The sequence below is a fragment of the Hyperolius riggenbachi genome, chromosome 5, assembly GCF_040937935.1.
Source record: "Hyperolius riggenbachi isolate aHypRig1 chromosome 5, aHypRig1.pri, whole genome shotgun sequence".
Taxonomy (NCBI): domain Eukaryota; kingdom Metazoa; phylum Chordata; class Amphibia; order Anura; family Hyperoliidae; genus Hyperolius; species Hyperolius riggenbachi.
The window spans coordinates 410,998,836-411,025,896 of NC_090650.1; the positions used below are offsets into that span (position 1 = coordinate 410,998,836).

At 48.9% G+C, this 27,061-nt stretch overlaps 1 protein-coding gene across 2 annotated transcripts in view; it reads left to right on the top strand.

The window, feature by feature from the left end:
• The window catches only part of COLEC10 (collectin subfamily member 10), an 83,288-nt gene extending 65,645 nt beyond the window's left edge, over nucleotides 1-17,643 (top strand). For both annotated transcript variants that reach the window (XM_068237955.1, XM_068237956.1), the window contains exon 7: nucleotides 16,412-17,643. In XM_068237955.1, the coding sequence (XP_068094056.1) occupies nucleotides 16,412-16,803 (392 nt within the window). In that variant the 3' untranslated portion in view covers nucleotides 16,804-17,643. The remainder of the gene's footprint in view (nucleotides 1-16,411) is intronic.
• Nucleotides 17,644-27,061: the final 9,418 nt, after the last annotated feature.

A 27,061-nucleotide genomic window follows, 5' to 3' on the forward strand; every position in this document is an offset into this window, starting at 1 on the left:
CGTCCAATTGGGACGTGAAACGCGTCGGTGGGCGGAGCTGACGCGGCTGCGTGCACCGCAGCATCATCACACACACGTGGGGCACGGAATTCCGGGCTGGCGTTCTCCGTGCAAGAGAGCAGCGGCATAGTGGAGCTAACAGCATCACGCTCCCAAGCCTGTCAACAGGACTCTGCCACACGGACCAGCGGAAGTTTCCTGGATGAGATACCTACAATTGATATGGGTGAGATCTACCCTTGTTTGCTGTGATCAAGTGGCTGCTAATTCAAGTTCTGATAATACCATGATGAACTGAACCATTTGGAGGAATCCAAGTTAATATAAAGGGGGCCCCCCATATCCAATATCTGGGCACATGTATATGTGGTGAATGAATGCGCGGATGCAAGGATAAGTGCAGCAAAATTGATGTTTCTGGCCAGACACAGTTTTGTTTATATGCTTAACACATTGAATTGTTGCTATCTGGAACGCAGTCAGCGTCATATATGTTATCCGCAGTAACTGTTTTTATGGGGACTATCTGGGGAATAACTGACCTATGGCAAATTGTCTGAGGATCGGTGTCTTTTAACATTTGATACAATAAACGTGACTTGGTATACTTTATGAGGCTGTGTAACCAATCTTCTTTTCAGTTTAGTATATCTTCTTGGGGCAGGCCAGGCAGCCAGTCACACGGCGTGCAGGCAGAGATGCTGTGTGTGCGGGGACTGACTTAGTCTTGGGGCGAGCAGCAGCCCTCCGGGATCCATGCCTCATTCATTTTGATAAAGGTGAGGTACTTAACACTTTTGTGACTTAGGCGACTTCTCTTCTCAGTGACAATGCCTCCAGCTGCGCTGAAGGTCCTTTCTGACAGGACGCTTGCGGCAGGGCAAGAGAGAAGTTGGATGGCAAATTGGGACAGCTCTGGCCACAGGTCAAGCCTGCGCACCCAGTAGACCAAGGGTTCATCATCGCTGCTCGCAGTGTCTACATCCACACTTAAGGCCAGGTAGTCGGCTACCTGCCGTTCCAGGCGTTGGTGGAGGGTGGATCCGGAAGGGCTACGGCGAGACGTTGGACTAAAGAACGTCCGCATGTCCGACATCACCATGAGATCGCTGGAGCGTCCTGTCTTTGACTGCGTGGACACGGGAGGAAGATTAGTGGCAGTGGTACCTTGCTGGCGTTGTGCTGTCACATCACCCTTAAAGGCATTGTAAAGCATAGTTGACAGCTGGTTCTGCATGTGCTGCATCCTTTCCACCTTCAGGTGAGTTGGTAACAGGTCCGCCACTTTGTGCCTGTACCGAGGGTCTAGTAGTGTGGCCACCCAGTACAGCTCATTCCCCTTGAGGTTTTTTATACGGGGGTCCCTCAACAGGCAGGACAGCATAAAAGACGACATCTGCACAAAGTCGGATCCAGTACCCTCCATCTCCTCTTGCTCTTCCTCAGTGACGTCACGTAAGTCAACCTCCTCCCCCCAGCCGCGAACAATACCACGGGAAGGTTGAGCAGCACAAGCCCCCTGCGACGCCTGCTGCGGGTGTTCTCCTGCCGCCGTCGTCTCCTCCTCCTCCTCCCCCAAAGAAACACCTTGCTCATCATCCTCTGAGTCTGACTCATCTTCTGCACACGACTTCTCTTCTTCCTCCTCCTTCCCCCTCCGTGCTGCTGCAGGTGTTGAGGAAACAGCTGGGTCTGATGAAAATTGGTCCCATGCCTGTTCCTGCCGTAACGGTTCCTGGTCACGCTCATTCGCAGCTTCATCCGCCACGCTACGCACAGCACGCTCCAAGAAGTAAGCGTAGGGAATTAAGTCGCTGATGGTGCCCTCACTGCGGCTCACCAGGTTGGTCACCTCCTCAAACGGCCGCATGAGCCTGCATGCATTTTTCATCAGTGTCCAGTTGTCGGGCCAGAACATCCCCATCTTCCCAGATTGTTTCATTCTACTGTAGTTGTAGAGGTACTGGGTGACGGCTTTCTTCTGTTCTAGCAGGCGGGAGAACATGAGCAGGGTCGAATTCCAGCGAGTCGGGCTATCGCAAATGAGGCGTCTCACCGGCATGTTGTTTTTCCGCTGAATTTCCGCAAAGCGTGCCATGGCTGTGTAAGACCGCCTCAAATGCCCACAGAACTTCCTGGCCTGCTTCAGGACATCCGCTAAGCCAGGGTACTTTGCCACAAATCTTTGAACAACTAGATTCATGACATGTGCCATGCAGGGTATGTGTGTCAGCTTCCCCATATGCAAAGCGGCAAGCAGATTGCTGCCGTTGTCGCACACCACGTTGCCTATCTCCAGGTGGTGCGGGGTCAGCCACTCATCCACCTGTTTCTTAAAGGAAAACTTAAGTCAAATAAAAAAAATGACATTTACTCACCTGGGGCATCCCTCAGCACCCCGAAGCTGGATGGTGCCCTCGCAGCCCCGCTCCGATCGTCCTGTCCCCGCCGGCGGCTACTTCCGGTTCGGCGACAGCCGCCGACAGGCTGGGAACGCGGCTGATTTTCCGCGTTCCCAGCCGCTGCTATCACCCTCTATGCTGCTATAGCGTCTATATAGACGCTATAGCAGCATAGAGGGTGATCGCAGCGGCTGGGAACGCGGAAAATCAGCCGCGTTCCCAGCCTGTCGGCGGCTGTCGCCGAACCGGAAGTAGCCGCCGGCGGGGACAGGACGATCGGAGCGGGGCTGCGAGGGCACCATCCAGCTTCGGGGTGCTGAGGGATGCCCCAGGTGAGTAAATGTCATTTTTTTTTTTTGACTTAAGTTTTCCTTTAAGAGCAGCCAGGAGAGCTGCTCCAGTGTGACTCTCCGCTTTGAGACAAGACATGTCTAAGATGGCGTGACACCGTCTTACCTGGCATGCAGCATAGGCCCTGCGGAGCTGGGGCTGTGTAGCTGGAGAGGAGAACTGCCACTCAGCCAAGGAGAAGGAGGACAGCGAAGAGCATGTAGCAGGAGGAGAGGAGGTGGCAGGAGGCCTGCCTGCAAGCCGTGGAGGTGTCACAATTTGGTCCGCTGCGCCCTGCTTGCCATCGTTCACCACCAGGTTGACCCAATGGGCTGTGCACGTAATGTAGCGGCCCTGCCCGTGTTTGGCAGACCAGGCATCCGTGGTCAGGTGTACCCTTGACCCAACGCTCTTCACAAGAGATGACACCACTTGCCTCTCAACTTCACGGTGCAGTTGGGGTATGGCCTTCCTCGAAAAATAAGTGCGGCCTGGCCAGAGCCGGATTAAGGCCAAATGGGGCCCAAAGCAAAATAGCAGATTTGGGCCCCCTTCCCTAAACCCCCTCCAACATTTTATGCATCAATTCAGACATGGAGTGAGAGGGATATGGAGGCTGACACACACACACACACACACACACACACACACACACACACACACACACACACACACACCACACATACAGGACACACACACACACCAGACAGACACACAAACATGACACACACACACGCCAGACACACACACACCAGACACATAGGGCACACAGACACACACACTAGACACACTCCCACCACACACACACACACACCAGACACATAGGACACACAGACACACTCCCACTACACACACACACACACCAGACACATAGGACACACAGACACACACACTAGACACACTCTTACCACACACACACTCCCACCACACACACCACATACATAGGACACACAGACACACTCCCACTACACACACACACACACACACACACACACCAGACACATAGGACACACAGACACACACACTAGACACACTCCCACCACACACACACTCCCACCACACACACCAGACGCACAGACACACTCCCACTACACACACACACACACACACACACACACACACCAGACACATAGGACACACAGACACACACACTAGACACACTCCCTCCACACACACCAGACACATAGGACACAAAGACACACTCCCACCACACAGACACACACACCAGACACATAGGACACACAGACACACACTAGACACACTCCCACCACACACACACACACCAGACACATAGGACACACAGACACACTCCCACCACACAGACACACACACCAGACACATAGGACACACAGACACACTCCCACCACACAGACAAACACACCAGACACATAGGACACACAGACACACACACACCTATTTATACAGGAAACAATTGAAATGAGAGCTTTCTCTTTCCTTCACACACTTCATATCAGCCCCAGCAGCCAGGCAACTGCATGACCTCTAAACTCCTCTGATCACGTGGTGTAAAGATTGAAAAGATTAGACTTCAGAGCAACTGCTGAGAGCTATAGCGATAATTAGTAGAGGGGAGAGAGATCACAGGCACAGGGGATGGAGATGAAGGAGAAGCTAATGTCCACTGAATTGTGGAGTGGAGGAAAGAATGCAGAACATCAGCAGACACACAGCACGGATCCATCCTTACCGCATAGATTCTTCAATCCATGCCCTGCAAGCAGCTGACCAGAAGTTTGTGAGGAGGGTGGAGGGAGAGCTGAAGAGACACGCTGCTACAGGTGGCTAAGCTGCAATGTCCGTTAGTGTTGTCCGGATCATGAACGATTCGGATCTTTGATCCGAATCTATTTAATGAGTCGATCATCCGAATCATCAAAATGAACGATTCGGATCGCAAAAGGGGCGGGGCCAGAAGCGACACCCAGCGGGCAGCGGGGTCCTGGAAGCAGAGCTGAGATGGATCGCTCTGTTGGATGGGAGGCAGCCTTGCAGGGACAGCAGGTAGATAAGAGAGAGGGGACATGGGTGCCACTGCCAGATATGTGTAGAGCACACATACTGGCTGAAACGTGCTTCTCATTATAGGCTGGCTGTTCCGTAGTGCTGCACAGTGATCACATGGGAAGCTTTTGGCTCAGCATAGCTCAGTAACTTTGCAGGCACTGTGATTGCAGGGCAAAATGATCCTCCTCCACTCGGCACTAAACAGCTGCACTTATCTTCTGGGAATGCTTTCCTTCACTGTGTGACGTTTGCATGGAAAGTACACAGATGAGCATATAGGTGAAATAAATACATGTAAAGCATATGATTGCAGCATGTGGGTATTGTGTGCACAAACATTTCTGCTCTCTGCTCGTCCCTCCTCCCTTCTCTGTCCACTCCCTGCCCTCTGTCCATCTTCTCCTCTTCTCTCTGTGTGTCCACCCCCCTCCCCTTCTCCTGTCCACAGCAGGGAAAGACCTGTCCTGCTAGTCATCTCACCCCGAATGCTTCGGTAGTAAAATGATCCGAGATTCGGATCAAAGATCCGGATCTTTTCAATGATCCGATTCGAATCATCCGGATCATTGAAAAGATCCGAACTTCCCATCTCTAATGTCCGTGCAGTAGTGTTGTCCGGATCATGAACGATTCGGATCTTTGATCCGAATCTATTTTATGAGTCGATCATCCGAATCATCAAAATGAACGATTCGGATCGGAAAAGGGGCGGGGCCAGGAGCGGCACGCCCCCTCTCAGCGGGCAGCGGGGTCCTGGAAGCAGGGATCGCTTTGTTGGGAGGGGAGGCAGCCTTGCAGGGACAGGTAGATGAGAGAGAGGGGACATCGGTGCCACTGCCAGATATGTGTAGAGCACACATACTGGCTATAATGTGCTGCTCACTACAGGCTGTCTGTTCCGTAGTGCTGCACAGTGAACACATGGGAAGCTTTTGGCTCAGCTCAGCACAGTAACTTTGCAGACAGTGTGATTGAAAGGCAATATAAATCCTCCTGCACTCGGCACTAAACAGCTGCACTTATCTTCTGGGAATGCTTTCTTTCACTGTGCGACGTTTCCATTCACAGTATACAGATGAGCATATAGGTGAAATACATGTAAAGCATATGATTGCAGCATGTGGGTATTGTGTGCAAACATTTCTGCTCTCTGCTTGTCCCTCCTCCCTTCTCTGTCCACTCCCTGCCCTCTGTCCATCTTCTCCCCTTCTCCGTGTGTCCACCCCCCTCTCCTTCTCCTGCCCACAGACCTGTCCTGCTGTTCATTTCACCCCCGAATGCTTCGGTAGTAAAATGATCCGAGATTCGGATCAAAGATCCGGATCTCTTCAATGATCCGATTCGAATCATCCGGATCATTGAAAAGATCCGAACTTCCCATCTCTACCGTGCAGCTGCTGCTGGCTTGTGTTGATATGCTGCTCTCTGCTCCCTCTCTAATTGGGTTAACAGACCGTCTTTCTGTAGTTAGAAGCCCGCTGCCCTGCCCCCACACACACGCACAGATTTTAGGGAGCTTGGCACAGCACACGGCTGTAAATGGACTGGTGACGCCTGGCATGTGTGTGTAGCACCCTTTGCATTTTCCCGCCTGCCCAGAAATCCTGCCCTGCTGAGGCATGGTCATGAGGAGTGAGCACGGTGATGACGAGTCATGTAGTACACTGCACGCTAACTCTCTGTGGGCTGAGGTGAAGGCTGAGCGTCTGTTTACCCACGCAACAGCAACGCTCAGCCTCACCTTATTTCTGGAACCCGAACAGCTGCAGCACGCCAGGCAGGAAGGAGGGAAAAGAGAGGAAAACATGCGTACATGCTGATGGGGCTCTGTAGCCACAGCAGCAGGCATAAAAAAGTTAATGGAAGGATGCTGATGGGGCCCTTTAGACCCAGGATGGGGCCCTAAGCTGGTGCTTGTTTTGCCTGGTGGATGATCCGGCCCTGGGCCTGGCATCTTCCACTGCGGTGTTCCGATGGCCACAAATTTACGGAAGGCCTCAGAGTCCACCAGCCGGTATGGTAACAGCTGGCGAGCTAACAGTTCCACCACGCCAGCTGTCAGACGCCGGGCAAGGGGGTGACTGGCCGAAATTGGCTTCTTCCGCTCAAACATTTCCTTCACGGACACCTGACTGCTGCTGTGGGCAGAGGAGCAGGAAGCGCTCAAGGGCAGAGGCGGAGTGGAGGAGGGTGCCTGTGAAGGTGGAAGGGAGAAAGCGGCAGAAGCAGATGATGCACCTGAAGGAGGAAGAGGAGAAGGAGGGTGACTTTTCTTTTGTGTGCTGCTGCTGCTTTTGCTCAGGTGGCCATCCCATTGCTGTTTGTGCCTTTTCTCCAGGTGCCTTCGTAAGGCACTTGTCCCTACGTGAGTGTTGGCCTTTCCACGGCTCAATTTTTGTTGGCAGAGCGAACAGATGGCTTTGGTCCGATCTGAGGCACACACATTAAAAAATTTCCACACCGCTGAGCCACCCTGGGATGTGGGCACTATGGGGACCTCACCAGCTGATGCTGAAGGGCAAGTTGGCTGGCTGTACATAGGTGGCGATACATGGTGCCGGACACTGCCACCAGCTGTTTCTGACGAAGAGCTGCCCCAGCTTCTTTCAGCAACTTCTCTCCTCCTACTACTCTCTGACTCCCCCTCTGAACTGTCCCCCTCTTCATCTCCTCTATTGGGAACATACAGAGGATCCCTATCATCATCATCATCGTAATCATCCTGCCCAGCTTCGCTTGCCTCAGACAAATCCAAACATGCACCATCAGTAGGTCCTTCATCCTCCTTACACGTTACATCCATAGTGTTGCCGCGTAACTCAGACATATGAGCTGGTGAAAATTCATCTGGCTGTAACAACAATGGCTGTGCATCAGTGATTTCAACACTAAATAATTCTTGCGAAGTGTCAAATGCAGCGGAAGTGGTGCTAGTAGTAGCGCTGGTGGCTGAGCAAGATGAGGTGTTCTGTGTCGCTAAATACTCAACAACGTCCTGACAATCTTGGGAGGTGATGGGACGTGCCTTCTTCCGAGCACTGTACTGTGGGCCAGGTCCACACGAAATTACATTTACACGACCTCGTGCAGACCTGCCGGGTGGCCTTCCTCTGGCTCTGGCACTACCTCTTCCTCTACCTGTTTTGTCCATATCGGGTATGCACGGAGTGGTATATCACACTGCGTGCACTCACGTAGGTAGGTGGGTTCACTTAACTGCACAGGTATGCGCACTGATGCGGTGGGTTCACTGAACAGAACAGGTATACAGTGGCGGGTTCACTGAACAGAACAGGTATACAGTGGCGGCTTCACTGAACAGTACAGGTATACAGTGGCGGGTTCACAGAACAGGTATGCAGTGGCAGGTTCACTGAACAGAACAGGTATGCAGTGGCGGGTTCACTGAACAGGTATACAGTGGCGGGTTCACTGAACAGAACAGGTATACAGTGGCGGGTCCACTGAACAGAACAGGTATGCAGTGGCGGGTTCACTGAACAGGTATACAGTGGCGGGTTCGCTGAACAGAACAGGTATACAGTGGCGGGTCCACTGAACAGAACAGGTATGCAGTGGCGGGTTCACAGAACAGTACAGGTATACAGTGGCGGGTTCACTGAACACAACAGGTATGCAGTGGCGGGTTCACTGAACAGAACAGGTATACAGTGGCAGGTTCACTGAACACAACAGGTATGCAGTGGCGGGTTCACTGAACAGGTATACAGTGGCGGTTTCACTGAACAGAACAGGTATACAGTGGCAGGTTTACTGAACAGAACAGGTATGCAGTGGCGGGTTCACTGAACAGAACAGGTATACAGTAGCGGGTCCACTGAACAGAACAGGTATGCAATGGCGGGTTCACTGAACAGTACAGGTATACAGTGGCGGGTTCACTGAACAGAACAGGTATACAGTAGCGGGTCCACTGAACAGAACAGGTATGCAGTGGCGGGTTCACTGAACAGTACAGGTATACAGTGGCGGGTTCACAGAACAGGTATGCAGTGGCAGGTTCACTGAACACAACAGGTATGCAGTGGCGGGTTCACTGAACAGTACAGGTATACAGTGGCGGGTTCACTGAACACAACAGGTATGCAGTGGCGGGTTCACTGAACAGAACAGGTATACAGTAGCGGGTCCACTGAACAGTACAGGTATACAGTGGCGGGTTCACAGAACAGGTATGCAGTGGTAGGTTCACTGAACAGAACAGGTATGCAGTGGCGGGTTCACTGAACAGTACAGGTATACAGTGGCGGGTTCACTGAACACCACAGGTATGCAGTGGCGGGTTCACTGAACAGAACAGGTATACAGTAGCGGGTCCACTGAACAGTACAGGTATACAGTGGCGGGTTCACAGAACAGGTATACAGTGGCGGGTCCACTGAACAGAACAGGTATACAGTGGCGGGTCCACTGAACAGAACAGGTATGCAGTGGCGGGTTTACAGAACAGTACAGGTATACAGTGGCGGGTTCACTGAACACAACAGGTATGCAGTGGCGGGTTCACTGAACAGAACAGGTATACAGTAGCGGGTCCACTAAACAGTACAGGTATACAGTGGCGGGTTCACAGAACAGGTATACAGTGGCGGGTCCACTGAACAGAACAGGTATACAGTGGCGGGTCCACTGAACAGAACAGGTATGCAGTGGCGGGTTCACAGAACAGTACAGGTATACAGTGGCGGGTTCACTGAACACAACAGGTATGCAGTGGCGGGTTCACTGAACAGAACAGGTATACAGTGGCGGGTTCACTGAACACAACAGGTATGCAGTGGCGGGTTCACTGAACAGGTATACAGTGGCGGGTTCACTGAACAGAACAGGTATACAGTGGCAGGTTCACTGAACAGAACAGGTATGCAGTGGCGGGTTCACTGAACAGAACAGGTATGCAGTGGCGGGTTCACTGAACAGTACAGGTATGCAGTGGCGGGTTCACTGAACACAACAGGTATGCAGTGGCGGGTTCACTGAACAGAACAGGTATACAGTAGCGGGTCCACTGAACAGTACAGGTATACAGTGGTGGGTTCACAGAACAGGTATACAGTGGCGGGTCCACTGAACAGAACAGGTATGCAGTGGCAGGTTCACTGAACACAACAGGTATGCAGTGGTGGGTTCACTGAACAGGTATGCAGTGGTGGGTTCACAGAACAGGTATGCAGTGGTGGGTTCACAGAACAGGTATGCAGTGGCAGGTTTACTGAACAGGTATGCAGTGGTGGGTTCACTGAACAGGTATGCAGTGGTGGGTTCACTGAACAGGTATGCAGTGGTGGGTTCACAGTACAGGTATGCAGTGGTGGGTTCACAGAACAGGTATGCAGTGGTGGGTTCACTGAACAGGTATGCAGTGGTGGGTTCACAGTACAGGTATGCAGTGGTGGGTTCACAGAACAGGTATGCAGCCAGGAACAAGCTAAGCCTAACTAATCTTTTCCTATGAGAGACAGTCTGCAGCAGCTCGCCCTACTCTCACTAATGCAGGCACACGAGTGACCGTAATGGCCGCCGATGCCTGCCTTATATAAGGGGGGTGGGGCTCCAGGGGCTAGTGTAGCCTTATTGGCTACACTGGGCCTGCTGACTGTGATGTAGAGGGTCAAAGTTGACCCTCCATGTGCATTATGGGGCGAACCGAACTTCCGCAAAGGTTCGCCTGCGGGACGCGAACGCGAACCACGGAAGTTCGCATGGAACCGTTCGCAGGCGAACCGTTCGGCCCAACTCTAGCCACGGCACGTCCCCTTTGTCAAGGCATACAACAGAATGGTCCCAAAACGATCTCTGGTTATTGAATGGACATCTGGTGTATGAGATAATAAATACCATTATTATCTACAAGACTGTGAGGACCTTTTGAATACTTTTTGACTGCTACTTTGGTCTAGCACCTTGGAACTCCACATGGTGTGGAACATCACAACTGCATTGTGTTCAACCCCTCTGAGGTCACTTCCTGGTGGGCTGCCCCATTCATAGGATCGATTTACTGGCAGGTAGATTCAATCATCGGTGTAATCAGACCATGCTTCGACAATCATGCAGCAATACAGAATTAAAGTGGCCCTGCAGTGAGAGAAATATGGAGACTTCCAGATTTACTGTATTGTCTTATAAAAATGTCAGGTGGCTGCTTTAACCCCACATATGGGACACGTATGCAGTCAGGGTAGTCAGACTTTGCTTTGAGCTTCTGCCAGTCCTGGGTCAGTGACTCAGGATGTATTTAAGGCAGATTAACAAAAAAAATTACATTTAACCTCCATGATATTCTCACTCAAGGCTGTTTTTAGGCATAGGCAAACCAGGAAGATGCACAGTTTGGTACCTGCAGGAGGGGGCACTGCATAGCTATTCTTAGCTTCACTTTGCTTTATGGAATTATTTTTTTAACTTATCAAAGGAGGCCTTAAAGAACAACCGAGGTGACATGTGACATGATGAGACAGGCATGTGTATGTACAGTGCCAAGCACACAAATAACTAGGCTTTTTTCTTTCTCTGCCTGAAAAAGTTAAACATCAGGTATGCAAGTGACAGTTTCTGACCGGGTCGGGAACGGGTCAGACTGGGTCAGACTATAGCGTAACCCTCACTGATAAGTAATCACAGCCATAAAATACTTTCCTGTCAGTAAATGGCTTCCTGGAGCAGAAAAGAGATAAAAAAAAGGGTCAATAATTCATAGATTTGAGCTCTGGCATACTTCAATTAAGGTGTCATTGAGCAGAGACAATGAAACAGTAAAAACTTAAAAACTAGATTTAATATACAATAAAACTGGGGGATATCTCAAAAAATGTCAGGAGAAATGTTTTAGGAGAAGAAGGATAGATACAATTGTTTTCTGTTTATTTTCACCTCAGATGTCCTTTAAGAGCATAGAAATAATATGGTAGGTGCTACTAATGAGCCAAGTGGCTACACACCCATTATAATAATTATAGGAAGGGTTTGTGCACAAACTGCCTGACTCTGCCTAATATCAATATTTGCATCCTTGATAGGTGTATTTATAGAAACTGTATCATTTCCGTTTATAACCTATCAATTTGTTATTGATGTTTGCAAAACGAATTAATGTAAGCTACAATCTTCCTATTCACCAGAGTTGGAGCATCAACCTGGACAGAACTGGCCCTGCTGTCAGTACAGGTTCACTTTACTATTCACCACCAGGGCTGCACCAAGGGGGATGCAGCAGAGTCCTCAGCCTTGCATAAGGACTCTCCTCCTCAGCAACTCCATAAGATTATTTCGCTTCAGAATTGCTTTAAGGACACCCGAAGCGAAAATAAACGAAATAAACAGTTGTATATATCCTCCTTCTCTTAAAAATGACCTTTTAAAATATTCCAGTTTTATTTTATGTTTAAATCTACTTTTTAGGAAACCTAAACTCAGAGGGATATTGATTTTTCCTTTTAAACAATACCAGTTGCTTGGCAGCCCTGCTGATCTCTGTAGCCGCAGTCGTGGCTGAATCACACATCAGAAACAAGCATGCAGCTAATCCAGTCTGACTTCAGTCAGAGCACCTGATCTACATGCTTGTTCAGGGGCTGTGGCTGAAAGTATTAGAGACACAGGATCAGCAGGAGAGTCAGGCAACTGGTATTATTTTAAAAGGAAAAGTCCATATCCTTCTCAGTTTAAGTTTTAACTGTTTTATTGTTTTTGCTCAATGACACATTCATTGAAGTATGACAGAGCTAAAATCTATTAACTATTGAACCTTTTTATCTCTTTCCTGCTCTCAGAATCCATTTTCTGCTAGGAAAGTGTTTTATAGTTGGAATTTCTTATCAGTGAGGGTCACACTGTAGTCACTTACATACCTGATATTTAACTCTTTCAGGTAGAGAAAGGAAAAAAGGAACACATCACAGTTATTAGTGTGCTTGGCACTGTACATACACGTCTATCTCATCATGTCACAAGTCACCTCGGGTATCCTTTAATGTATGTGCAATACGAGTAATAGGGATACTGGCAAAATGGTGAGGGCAGTGTAATGTCACTTTGCGTCACTTACAAGTAATATAATCTAAACTTTAATTGCCCAGTCTTCTTCAGCCCTACAATGGTTGAAACTACATGGGGGAGGGTAACTCAGCTGAGACAATAAAACATAAAACCTACTTTTTCAGCTTTTAAACAGAAAATAAAACTGTGGGATTTTTGAAAAAAAATAAATAATAATTTTTAGGTATAAGAGGATAGATAAAATTGTTTATCTCATCTGTTTATTTTCAGCTCAGGTTTATTTTAACCACTTCCCAACTGAGGGGTTTTACCCCCTGACCACCAGAGCAATTTTCACCTTTCAGCGCTCCTTCCATTCATTCGTCTATAATTTTATCATTACTTATCGCAATGAAATGAACTATATCTTGTTTTTTTCGCCACCAATTAGGCTTTCTTTAGGTGGGACATTATGCCAAGAATAATTTTATTCTAAATGTGTTTTAATGGGAAAATAGGAAAAAATGTGGGAAAAAATTTATTATTTTTCAAATTTCGGCCTTTATAGTTTTTAAATAATGCATGCTACTGTAATTAAAACCCATTAAATGTATATGCCTATTTATCCCGGTTATAAAACCGTTTAAATTATGTCCCTATCACAATGTTTGCCGCCAATATTTTAGTTGGAAATAAAGGTGCATTTTTTTCAGTTTTGCGTCCATCCCTAATTACAAGCCCATAGTTTATAAAGTAACAGTGTTATACCCTCTTGACATAAATATTTAAAAAGTTCAGTCCCTAAGGTAACTATTTATGTATTTTTTTTAAATTGTAAATTTTTTATTTTTTTTTTAATTACAAAAAAAAAAAATTGGGGAGTGTGGGAGGTAAGGAGTAAATTTTTTGTGTAAAACAAGTTTATTTGTGTGTAAAAAATGGTTAGGGTGTAGTTTTACTATTTGGCCACAAGATGGCAACATTACCAATTTGTTTCATGCGACCTGCAAGCGTCCTTCCGGACACTTGCAGGAAGTAGAAAGAGGCTGGGACTTTCTTATTTTTTCACAATGATCGCGCTGCTCAGCCGAGCGGCAGCAGATCATTGCGGGGCTTAGATCAACGAACGGGAATGGATTTTCCCGTTCGTTGATCTTTGGGCGAGCGGGCGGCGGCGTGTTTACTAGCGGCGGGCGGCGTGTTTACAAGCGGGAGCGCGGACAGCGGCGGGAGTGCGCAGAGTACGGATTTCTCCGTCCCTGGGGGTGAAAGGATGGAAAAAGGGGCGGAGAAATCCGTACGCGCGGGGGTAAAGTGGTTAAACCTGTTTGGAAGGCTAATGATTGATTACCTACCATTTTGATAAATAATTAGCTGTCAGGTAAATAAGTATCGGCCTAATCGCATGTAATTAGCCCTGTGCAAAGTTCTGGTTCAGCCCACAGTAATTCCAGTTCCCGCCCAGTCATGAGCAATCAGCTTGAGAAATCAGGAGTAAAACACAGCTTTCCTTGTCTGATAATCTCTAATTATAGCAAAACGTTTACTTGTTACAGTTCAACGCATAGGAAGTTCAGGAACACATCAATCTGGGCATAATTAGAAACATTTCTCAGAGCCATCATTTACCACCTACTTATTACAGACTTATTTAGAACACTGTGTAATGTACCAAACTTTCTCTAGAGCACACATGTCAAAATCCGGCCCGTGGGCCAAATCTGGCCCTCAGAGCCATTCAATTTGGCCTTCAAGTGGTTTCCCTACTTTGAATTGTGTTTGGCCCACTCTAGATCACCACGAACAGGGCCGGTGCTTCCATAGAGGTAAAGGGGACAATTGCCCCAGGGCCCCAGGCCCTGTGGGGGCCCCCAAGGTGCCCCTCCAGCTATGGTAACCCATGACAGTGGCTGGAAGGGAGGGTCGACAGGGCCCCCAAGTTACTTTTGCCCCAGGGCCCCATTGTTGCTAGAACCAGCCCTAACCACGGAGGTGAAGCCCTAGAACACCAGGGAAGGCATTTAGGGGAGGTAGGGGGAAAGTATTAAACACTAAGGAACTGTTAAAGGGAGGGTGGGAGCCACTAGACACCAGGGAACTGTAAAAGGGAGGGAGGAGGACCACTAGGCACCAGGATATTGTATAGGGGTTGGAGGTTAGCCATTAGACACCAGGAAACTTAATAAGGGAGGGAGGTGGCCCGTAGACATTGAGGTTGGCCCGCGACTAGGTCCCAGAGTTCAATTTCAGCCCACTTTGTATTTTAGTTTGACACACCTGCTCTAGAGGATTTGTAATCTGTGTATTAATATGCAGGACCGGTTCTAGTAACAATGGGGCCCCCTGGCAAGATTAACCTGGAAGGGCCCCAACAGACCCCATGACCAAAAAGCAGCATTAGGGGCAATTTGTTGCAGCTAAATTTCCCCCCAGGGCCCCTAAGCCGGTTACCCCTTTCCTTCAGATCACACTCCAACTTAACTGCACCCTCGGGGCCCCTGCAATGTCTTTGGCAGAGTAGCGTCTTGCTTTTCCTGGCAGGTGCGCTCCTTTGTTAGTCCTTCATTTCTCCACTGCAGGGTCCCTGGACAGCACAGGTAAGTTTGGGGGAGAGACCTTGGGGGGCCCCTACAGGCTCTGGAGCCCTGGGGCAATTGCCCTCTTTGCCTCTATGGAAGCGCCGACCCTGTTAATATGGCAGCGAGAAAACAATCTTCTTGACAAATAATATACCCGATACTTTGTATTATATAATTTTATGTATCTGTTACAGCCAGAAACCAAAGTCTGGCCACTTCAGGTTCTGGCCGGTCACAACTAGAAGTGGCCGTCTCACTGCAGCCAATCTGCAAAATGAAGATTCCCGGTGGCATAAAAATGAATGAATGAATTCCCCACCACAGGAAATGCGAGAAATGAAGCTGGCTCTTCGGCTCTGGCTCCTCCCCCCGCCCTGAGTAAGCAGTGGTGGACTTACCTCCTCCGAGCAGACACAAAAATTGCCAATGTGTTTTGTCAAATAGAACAAGTTTATTTACATACTCCGGGGGACAATGTAACATGTTTCGCAGGTTTGATCCTGCTTCATCAGGCAATAACAATGTAGCAATAGCATATGTGGTCAGTAGAAGAGCCAGACAGAGATGCCTGGCTCTTCTACTGACCACATATGCTATTCTTCCATTGTTATTGCCTGATGAAGCAGGATCAAACCTGCTGTGAAACGTGTTGCATTGTCCCCCAGAGTATGTAAATAAACTTGTTGTATTTGACAAACACATTGGCAATTTTTGTTTCTGCTCGGAGGAGGTAAGTTCACCACTGCCTCCTCATGTTTTAAACTTTTTAGATTATTTTATCCTTTTGGCGCCTCTGTATCCATTCCATGCTATATTTGAACTTCGAGTTGGGAATAAGACTAGCAGGTCAAAGAAGTAAATTTTAGTAGAACAGGAGCAGCTCTAGAGAACTCCTGCAGCCATGCAAGAAAAGGGTTACACAAGTGAGGAGGCTTTATTAGTTCTGTAGGATTGAGCTGAATTTAATAATTAGGCACCGTTGCGCCAGCACAGGACTGGTTCTGCCAGTTTCAGTGTGGTGAATATTCTGCTGTTGCACAATGTATACTATTTATCTTACTCTTATCCTATTTTCAGTAATTGCTGGCATACGGGAGACGGACGAGAAATTCTACTATATTGTGAAAGAAGAGCGCGGGTATCGGGATGCCCTGACTCAGTGCAGAATCAGAGGTGGCACCCTGGCTATGCCCAAGGATGCCGCCACCAACTCTCTCCTGGCAGAATATATCTCCAGCCTGGGCCTGCTCAGGGTGTTCATTGGCATCAATGACATAGAGAAGGAGAAGCAGTTTGTCTACATAGATGGCTCCCCCCTGCAGGGCTTCAGTAGCTGGAGGTCCGGAGAGCCTAATGATGGGTCTGGGCAGGAGGACTGCGTGGAGATGCTCAGCTCCGGGGCCTGGAATGATGTAGAATGCAACCTCACTATTTACTTTGTGTGTGAATTTATGAAGATACCTAAATAATAGCGATCCTATACTTTATAGCAAGGCTTTGAAATAGGTTATGTACCATATTTTTCGGCATATATGGTCCCGACTATAAGATGCACCTAGATTTAGAGGGCAAAACCCAGGGAAAAGAATACAGTATGTACTAAACCTGGTGCATCCATGGTCCAGGAGCATCTTGTAGATGTTCTCGCCCAATGATTGTGTCCTCCTGTGTCTCCCATGTGTCCTCCTGTGTCCCCTTCTGTTCCTCATGTGTCCCCTTCTGTTCCTCATGTGTCCTCTTCTGTCCCCCATGTGCTCCCATCTTTCCACCATTTGTTCTCCTCTGCCTCTCGTTTTTTCCTCTTCTGTCCCCCCTTTGTCCTTCTCTGTCCCCCGTTTGTCTTTCTCTGTCCCCTGTTTTCCCTCCGCTCCCGCTTTGTATAACTATTAGAAGTGGCAGCACGGCTCACCTAAACCACGTCTTCAGCGGTGATCACAGACCTCTTCCATTCTTCACTTTTTCCTCAAGGGAGCCATTAGGGAGAGGAGAGGTCTGTGATCACCAATGGAGCCACTAGATTAGGTGAGCCGTGCTGGCACCTCTAATAGTTATACACAGGGGCAGACGAGGACACAAGGGGGGAGCAGAGGGCAAACAGGGGACAGAGAAGGACAAATCGGGGACAGAAGAGGCCAAACGGGACAGATAAGGAAAAACCGAGGGGCAGAGGACAGGGGCGTAACTAGGACCCACCGGGCCCCCCTGCAGAAATTCTGAGCGGGCTCCCCCTCTGGGGCCCACTCAGGGCCGTTTTGGAGGGCTGGAGGGGAAATCCATGCTGCACATTGGTGGGGACGCCCCCCCCCCCCCCCCCCTCACCTCAGGCTCTCCCCTCTGCTCTCCTCTCCAGCATCAATAAGTGTATGTGTATAGGCGGCGAGCAGCAGAAGATCCACATACCTTTCTTGCGTTCCAGCGTGGATGTTTCTCTCTCTAGTGTCTGACTCTACTTCCTTTTTATGCAGGTAGTCACTTCAGAAGCTAGAGAGGAACATCCACAATGGAACGCAGAAAGGAATGTAAATCTGTCGCTGCCTGTCGCCTAGACACACACACTTATTGATACTGGAGGGGAGCGCAGAGGGGAGAGCCCGAGGTGAGAGAGGGGGGGACCGCCCCCCACCCTGCCCGCCAATGTGCAGCATGGCTTCCCTCTCATGCTGCGACGCCTCCAGCACCCAAAAATGGCCATGAGAGGGCTCCGGGGAGGGGGGGGGCGGCCCCCTGCAGGTGCAGGGGCTACAGCCCCTATTGTTACGCCAGTGGCAGAGGAGGACACAAGGCGGGAGCGGAGGCCAAACGTTGGACAATACAGGGAGTCCCTGACATCGTGGCGGGTAAGTGGTTCGTATCGGCGGGAATTCATAAGTTGGGGACCTTGTATTTGGCATATAGGACGCAAGTTCTTTTTCTCCCCATTTTTGGGTAGAAAAAGTGTCTTATATGCCAAAAAATATGGTATATAGAAGGAGGGAAAGAGAACGTAATATTCCCAGTGCCACTGATAATTTTTTCCTCCTCACCCTGCAGCAAGATGGCGCGGGACATACATCTCTCCCGTACTCCCTTGAGGCTAATGGAGGGATGGGCATCACTTAAGGGAGGGAGAACTCGCCCTTAAAACCACTAACACAACCACCACTTCCATTGTGTCCTATAAAGGTGGCTAAGGGTTGTGGGAGAGAGGCAGGGCTGTCCAGTCACTCAGCCTCCCTCTCAATGTTCCGTAAGTGAGGTAGCAGAGCCCCCGAGGTTGTGCCCAAACAAAAGAATTGGGTGCTGGAAGGCATGCATGCAAAATGAGTGCTGCGGAAATTTGGTGCCAGGCAGCGCTGAGGGGTGGATCGGGACTCCCTTTAACGCCACGACGTCGATGTCGATGACATCATCGCGCCCCATCGCCATGGCAAAAGGGGAAGCCCTAATGGAAATCTCGTTTAGAACGGGATTTCCTGATGGGCCTGATCGCCGGAGGCGATCGGAGGGGGTAGGGGGATGCCGCAGCTCAGCGGCTGTCATGTAGCTAGCGCTAGGCTGCGCTGCCCCCTGGCGGTTTTAATTGACCGCCAGGAGGTTTAATGGAAATAGCAGGTGGCATCTGCAGTTACAAGAAGCTAGGTATTTTACCAGGTGCCTTAAGCGCCCAAATTTCCATTTAGTAGTGAAAATGAACATGGGCACCGATGGGGTGCCCACAATTTAGCAGTGCCTCTGGTGCCCACATTTCCTATTTCGGCTGGAAGAGAAAGGAGCAGCATGGTCTGCTCATAGGAGGAATAAGACAAAAAATATTGATGCGACTTAAATGTTTCCTGAATACTGCATTATATGTACAGTACATTTTTCGTTTATAATGCTAAAAATAATTTCTAACTTTTGCCACCTGTTCTGTGGCCAATAAGGGACTGTGATATTGAGATTTCTATTCTCCCTGTTAACATGGCGTTACTGTGACTTCCAAAATGTCTCTGAATAGCTGCAGTTGTGTATTATCCAGGAAGAGAAAGTAGTGCCTGAAGTGTAAGCTAGCCATTTTTATTTAATGTTGCATAGGCTTAGCTACTCAGGGTCCTATGTCTTTGACTTTCTATGGCCAAGCTATACATTTATAAACCGGAATCAATAAAAAAAAATACCATATTATGATTGATATTTTATACAATATATATGAAGTTTAACACAGTACCATTTTGCTTCTTCATGGTTTTGTGAAATTGTGGTCAATTTGATAAAGTAAGACTATGTAAATACTTACCATAACATAAATAAACATCCTTTTTGTGTCTATGTTGAATGCCTTTATCCTGCTGCCAGCTCAATTAAAGCGGAATATAACCCTGCATTTCAACTTTGCTCCAAAACATTATTTACAGTATATTATATGCAACCAGCATTTTTTTTTTTTACTAGACCAGCATTGGAAGGGTTACACAGAGCTTTAAAGTTCCTGGAGAGAACTGCAGACGCATCCGAAGCTTACATAGATACATTTTGTTTACATAAATGTATCTAAGTGTGGAATGTGGCTCACTCTCTCTCTGACTGAGAAGGAGCTGGAGGACAGCCAAAGAGTGTGCAACATTTATCACTTGTTACATTCTATTTTGTTAAATGTATCTATCTGAACTTCTGCATATCTCTCCACGGAACTTTAAAGCTCTGTGTTTAACCCTTCCAATGCTGGTCTAGTAAAAAAAAATGCTGGTTGCATATAATATGCTGTAAATAATGTTTTAGAGCAAAGTTGAAATGCAGGGTTATATTCCGCTTTAATGTGTTTTAAAAAGTATTTTATTAAAACAAAAAAAATAAATATACTGAGGCAGGGAATCAAAAAAGAAACAGAGAGTAGCAAGAAAGCTCATCAGCCACATAGCTTTATGCATTATGCTGCATCGGATAGAAGACTTTTGTGTTAAAGTGGACCTGAACTCTTGCAATGGACAGAAGGAAAAAAGAGAAGTGCACCCTGTATGTATTTATAGAGTTTAGCCTGTCTAATTCCACCTCATGTGTGACTAAGCACAAATTGTAATGTGATCCCTCAGCTGTCAGCTGACTGCCACGGCAGAGATCCCATTTGTAAAGATGTGAACAATATGTCTGTGTCCATGAAAGCAGGAAGTAGACACTGCAGATTTATAGCAGGATTTGTATCAGCTGTACCAAAGAAATGTTTTTCTTTAAAGAGAACCCGAGCGGGGTCTTCAAGTAAAAAAAAAAATGCTGCCTGGTCCGTGGGGGTTTCTGGACCAAGCAGCGCTCAATACCTCCTCTCCCCGCCACTCCTATCTGCAGCAATCCATCACTTTGACTTCGGTGACCTTTCAGGTCACAACGCTGCAGAGGAAGTGCCTGTGCCCTCCTGTGAGTGCACATGCACTAATTGACTAAGGGGGGGGGGGGGGGGAGAGGAGGGGTGCAGGCAGCGGAGAGCCTATTAGAGTCTGTTAAAATGCTCTGATTGGTGGGGAAGGGGCGTTTTACAGGCGTTCCTTAGCCTGCAGTGGGAAGCCCCTTCCACAGTCTGTCGACAACTCGACATTAGGAATGTTGACAGATTCCAGGGGGGCAAGCGGGGAGCAGTGGGCTCGGAGAGCGCCGATCAGGGCACACAGAGGCAGGGGCGTTGCTAGGATCCTAAAAGATTTGGGGCACTTTAGCCAGAAAATGGGTGTGGCCACATACCAGAATGTAGGTGTGGTCATGGGTGGAGCCACCAAGTTGCCTGGTTGTCCCCCCACAGCATTTCCTGACCCCCTTCCATGCTCCCGCAGGCCTCCCTTTGAGACACCACTACTCCCAGCATGCCCCCATAGAAGAACTGCAACTCCCTGCATGCCCCATAAAGGCACCATAGCTCCCAGCATGCCCTTTATTGAGACACCACAGCTGGCTCTGCCTCAGGGACATCTGGGGCACCCCAGAATACACCCGGGGCACGTGCCACAGATCTTTGGGGCTAGCAACACCCCTGCAGAGAGGCATGTCCTGCAGATGGGAAAATGCCTCTGTGTCCCTTATTTAGATTTAATTACCCGCCTTGAGTTTTTTTTAAAGGTTATTATTCTGTTGCTAATCTTTTACAGCTGAGATGAAGTTCTGAGTTCAGGTCAGCTTTAAATATGATCAAAATCAAATGGGGCAAGGCAACAAAATGGTCACTACTGCCTGAACGATACAATATCGGGGGGTAATATATCATAAGCTTGCAGGGGCAGTGCTCTCTCACCCTTATGTGTCTTGGAATTCATTATACGTTTTATTCCTCGTGTTACTTTTGTCATTCTTATTATCAATTCTGTATCTTGTATATAGGTGTACACCATTGTCTGTAGTATTTAGAGATGAGCGTAATGACTTGATTACAATTTCACGTAATTACGATTATGGCCGTAAGTACATAATCGTAATGAAGAAGGATTTCGCGAAATTCCGCGTAAGCGTAATTTTTGCATTACAGTGGGTATCGCGAAATTACGTTTGCCTTGCATGCAACCGTTTGTAAGCGTAGTTACATAACATAATTTCGCGATAGTTCATATTACTGTAAGCGTTATTTTTCGCGTTGTTTTCGCGTTACGGAATGCTATTTCGCATATAAAATTCGCCATGTAGTGATATTTCGCATCAAAATTCGCCATGCAGACGAAAATGCCTTTGGCGAAAATTCGCGAGCAACAAGTAATTACGAAATTCGCAAAATTACGAAGAAATGCGAAATTACGTTATGGTTTAATGCGAAATTACGTTATGAACGAAACGCGAAATTACACGTTGAAAATTACGCTTACGGTATTTTCAATTACGATTTTAATGGCAATTACGCTACCATAATTTCGCATCGTAATAGCAAATTTCGCATGCGTAATTATAGTAATGCGAAATTTCGAAAATTTCGGCTCAACACTAGTAGTATTATGTACCCCATGTTCGTTTCTTACTTTGTACAGTGCCACGGAGTATGTTAGCGCTTTATAAATCAATCATTATAATATGTAAGATCAGCATGCAGACACATAGCATGTAACCTCCTGTCAGGCCATCATTGTGCTGTTTATATACATATAAGCCCAGTGCACACCAAAACCGCTAGCAGATCCACAAAACACTAGCGGTTTTGGGCAGGCACGTGCACAGGGGGGTGCTCTGGGTGCCCAGGCATCCCCCTTTTTCAAATCTTCAAAAAAGGCCCCTCTCGCCGCACAAAATAAGCCCCACCCCCGACAAAACCCACTCACCCGCGGGAAGCCCCGCCCCCCGTCTGGGACACTTTCAAGTGAAGAGGCCCAGACAGGAATCCTAGTGTGGCATACTGACCTCTACCTCCCCCAGCACCCATTGTGACCTCTCCCTCCATCTAGTACCTAGTGAACACTCCCTCCCCTAGCACTCACAGTGATCTCTACCTAGGACCCATACTGACCTCTCCCTACCAAGTACCCACAGTGACATCTCCCTTCACCTAGCACCCACAGTGACCTCTCCCTCCACCTAGCACCCACAGTGACCTCTCCCTCCACCTGGGACCCATAGTGACCTCTCCCTCCATCTAGCACCCACAGTGACCTCTCCCTCCACCTAGCACCCACAGTGACCTTTCCCTCCACCTGGGACCCATAGTGACCTCTCTCTCCACCTGGGACCCATAGTGACCTCTTCCTCCCCAGAACCCACAGTGACCTCTCCCTCCCCCAGCACCCACAGTGACCTCTCCCTCCCCCCGAACCCACAGTGACCTCTCCCTCCACCTAGCACCCACAGTGATCTCTCCCTCCACCTAGGACCCACAGTGACCTCTCCCTCCCCTAGCACCCACAGTGACCTCTCCCTCCACCTAGCACCCACAGTGACCTCTCCCTCCCCAGCTCTAGCAGTGATCCTGCCTACCCCAGCACCCACACTGACCTATCCCTCCCCCAGCACCCACAGTGATTTTTCCCTCCCCCAGTGGCTACCCTCCTGTCCCCTGCAGCACCCACAGGTACCTCCCATCCCAAAAGCAGCACCTACAGTGACCTCTCCCATTGCCAGCGCCCACAGTGGCTTCTCCCAACACCCAGCATCCACTCCCTCCTCCAGTAACCACACTGACTTCTCCCAGCACCCACAGAGCCTACCCTTCCCCCAGCACCCACAATGACCTCTACCTCCCTTAGCAGCAACTATGCCATTCATAGCAGCACCCCTAGTGACCTCCCACCCCTGCACCCAAAATGACCTCTACCTCCCAAGACCCACAGTGATCTCCCCCAAAGGACCCACAGTGACCTCCCTTTCCTCCAGCACCCATACTGACCTCTACTTTTCACAGCACCCACAGTTACTTCTCCCCCCAGCACCCACAGTGACCTATCCTTCCCCCATCAACCACACTGACCTCAAGCTCCCCTAGCAGCAACTATGCCATTCATAGCAGTACCCACAGTGACCTCCCACACCCTGCACCCACAGCAATCCCACCAATATTCAGCACCCACATTACACTCAACCAGTAACCCCCACTATAGCAAGCACCCAGTACTTGCACCAAGCACCCTGCACCCAATACTCACACCCGGCCTCAATATGGCACATAGTACTTGCATCAAACAGCCACATGACACCCAATACCTGCACCCCTTCACCCTATAGCTGGCACCACCCAGTAATTACACCTACATGGCACAGTACTTGCACCCAGCTCTGACATGTCACTCACTACTCACACCTGCACACAGCCTCCACATGGCACCCACTCACATAACCAGTACTAGCACCCGAAGTACCTGCATTCAGAACCCACGTGACACACAACACCCACCCAGAGCTAGCACCCAGTGCCGGCATGGCACCAAGTATTTGCACCTATGTGATACCCGGTACCTGCACCCAACACCCACATGTTTCATCTGCAGTAGTTCCAGTTGCACTAAGCCTCCACTTGGTGCCCAGCACCCACAGCAAGCACTCACATAAGACATCCAGTACTTGCACCCAGAACTCAAAAGGGACTGAGTACCTGCAATCAACACCTACATGATGGTTGATACACGCCCATACAGCCAGAATACACATGACACCCTGTGCCAGCACCCAGAACCCACATGGCACCCAGCATCTCCCTTTAGCACCCACATAACAACAAATACCCCACTAGCCGGCACCTATCACCCATATGTCACCATGTACTCACTCCCAGTACCCACTTGGCATTCAGTATTTGCACCTAAGACCCACATACCCCCATAATCAACACCCACATGGCACAGTACTCACACGTCACCAAGTTCCAAAGCCATTATATGCACCTAGTACCCGTCCATGGCCAGCACCCAAATAGCACGCAGTACCCATCCTTGGTCCGAACCCATATGAGACACAGTACTCTCCCATGGCACACATCCAGACCACACATAGCACTCCCTACTCACTCATGTCCAACACTCACATGGCTCCCTGTACCAATTAGCACTCACATGGCACCCACTATTGTTTATCACGATCTGCTACTCATTCAGCACCCAATACTGCATAGCACCCACTGCAAACACCCAATACAAACTGGACCTTGGTACCCAAAGTAGCTTGACACAGACTTTACTTTGGCATCTCGGCACCCACTGCAACTTACCACAAAGTGAACCTTTGCGTCTTACCATCTACTGCATCTGGGCACCCACTGCACCTTGGCACTTACTGCAGTTTTGCATCTACTAATGCTTAGCAACCACTGCATATTGGTAACCACTTCTTTGCCTGAAAAGAAGCTTGGGTGCTGAGCAAGAGGGACAGAGGTCCCAGTAATGAAAGGTGAGTCTGTGCCTCCACAGTGGGCTCCACTGTGCCCACTCTAACCCACTAACAGTGGGCACCTATCACTGCTGATTTGAGGGTGGTAGCACCAAAAGAGTTGGAAGGAGACACAAGGTCTGCCTGATACTGCTATAAAGGTGTGTGTGTGTGTGTGTGTGTGTGTGTGTGTGTGTGTGGGGGGGGGGGGGGGGGGGGGTTAAGACTGGCTTATGCTTTCTGGAGAGGGGGTATTAAATACACAATTTAGCACAATTTATCGATTTCAAATTTGAGCACCACACCCTTGAGGATCCTCTGCATGGTCCTGCCCTTTCCTGCAGCACCCACACTGACCTCTACATTTCCCATCAGCCACCCCTTCCCCTCATAGCTGGCACCCAGATCTCACACTCACATGACACCAAGTATCTGCACCCAGGCCTAAAATTGCACCTAGTACTCACACCTGCACACAGCTTCCACATGGCACCCACTATCTGCACCAAGTATCCACTTAACCCGTAACCGCACCCAAAGTACCTGCATTCAAAACCCATGTGATGCCCAAAGCCCACCCATAGCCAGCACCCAGTACAGGCATGGCGCCAAGTATTCGCACCCATGTCACACCCTGTACCTGCACCCAGCACCCACATGACATCCAGTACATGCACCTAGATCTTACATGGCACTAAGTTCTTGCAATGAACACCCGCATGACACTCGATACCCAACCATAGCCAGAACCCACATGACACTCAGTACTTACACCCAGAACCCACATGGCACCCCTCATCTGCATTCAGCAGCATGACAATCAATACCCCCCTAGCCAGAAAACAAGGAAGGGGGGAGGGGGGGCATGCGGGAGAAGGCATTGACAGGCCCCTTTTTTAAATTTGAGCACCCCCCACTTAAGGATCCTCTGCACGGCCCTGGTTTTGGGAGCGGATGACAGAGTTTAGTCCCAGAGCACACCGGGTGGATCTTGATGCGATCCGCCGGCCGCATCCGCCTCAGCATCCGCGTGGCTAATGTATCTCTATGGGCTGGTGCACACCAGCGGTTTGAGGTTTTAAGCAAACCTCAAACGTGCAGCAAGAGGCACGTTTGTGGCTTGCTAAAAACCTCAAACCGCCGGTGTGCACCAGCCCATAGAGATACATTAGCCATGCGGATTTTCAAGCAGATGCGGCCGACGGATCCGCCCAGTGTGCACTGGGCCTTACAGCTCATCATGTTTTATGATGTCCAACCCCTCCCAGAGAAAACAAACTGATATTGTGGAGCCTTTGTCAGTGCAGTGTATTGTGTGCCTAGGAAAACTCCCAGTCAGCCATCATTGTCACTCCCAGCACTGGGAACTACCAGTCTGCCCTCTGCCTTCTGCTTACTGCGTAGTTTATTGTTATTATTATTATATAATAATCCTTAAAGAGAATCTGTATCGTTAATATCGCACAAAAGTAAACATACCAGTGCGTTAGGGGACATCTCCTATTACCCTCTGTCACAATTTCACCGCTCCCCGCCGCATTAAAAGTGGTTAAAAACAGTTTTAAAAAGTTTGTTTATAAACAAACAAAATGGCCACCAAAACAGGAAGTATGTTGATGTACAGTATTTCCACACATAGAAAATACATTCATACACAAGCAGGCTGTATACACCCTTCCTTTTGAATCTCAAGAGATCATTTGTGTGTTTCTTTCCCCCTGCAGCTATCTTCCACTGAAGTGTCAGGCTGTTTCTTCCTGCAGAGTGCAGACAGCTCTGCCTGTATGTAATTCCTCAGTATGTGAAAGCCCAGCCAGCTCAGAGGAGGATTTATCCAGCTTGTAAAACATAATAGAGCAGAGAGAAGCTGCACTAATCTAAATAACACACAGCAGTGTGCAGAGAGGGGCCTGGAGGGGGGAGATGCATCACAGAACCACAACACTGAAGAACTTG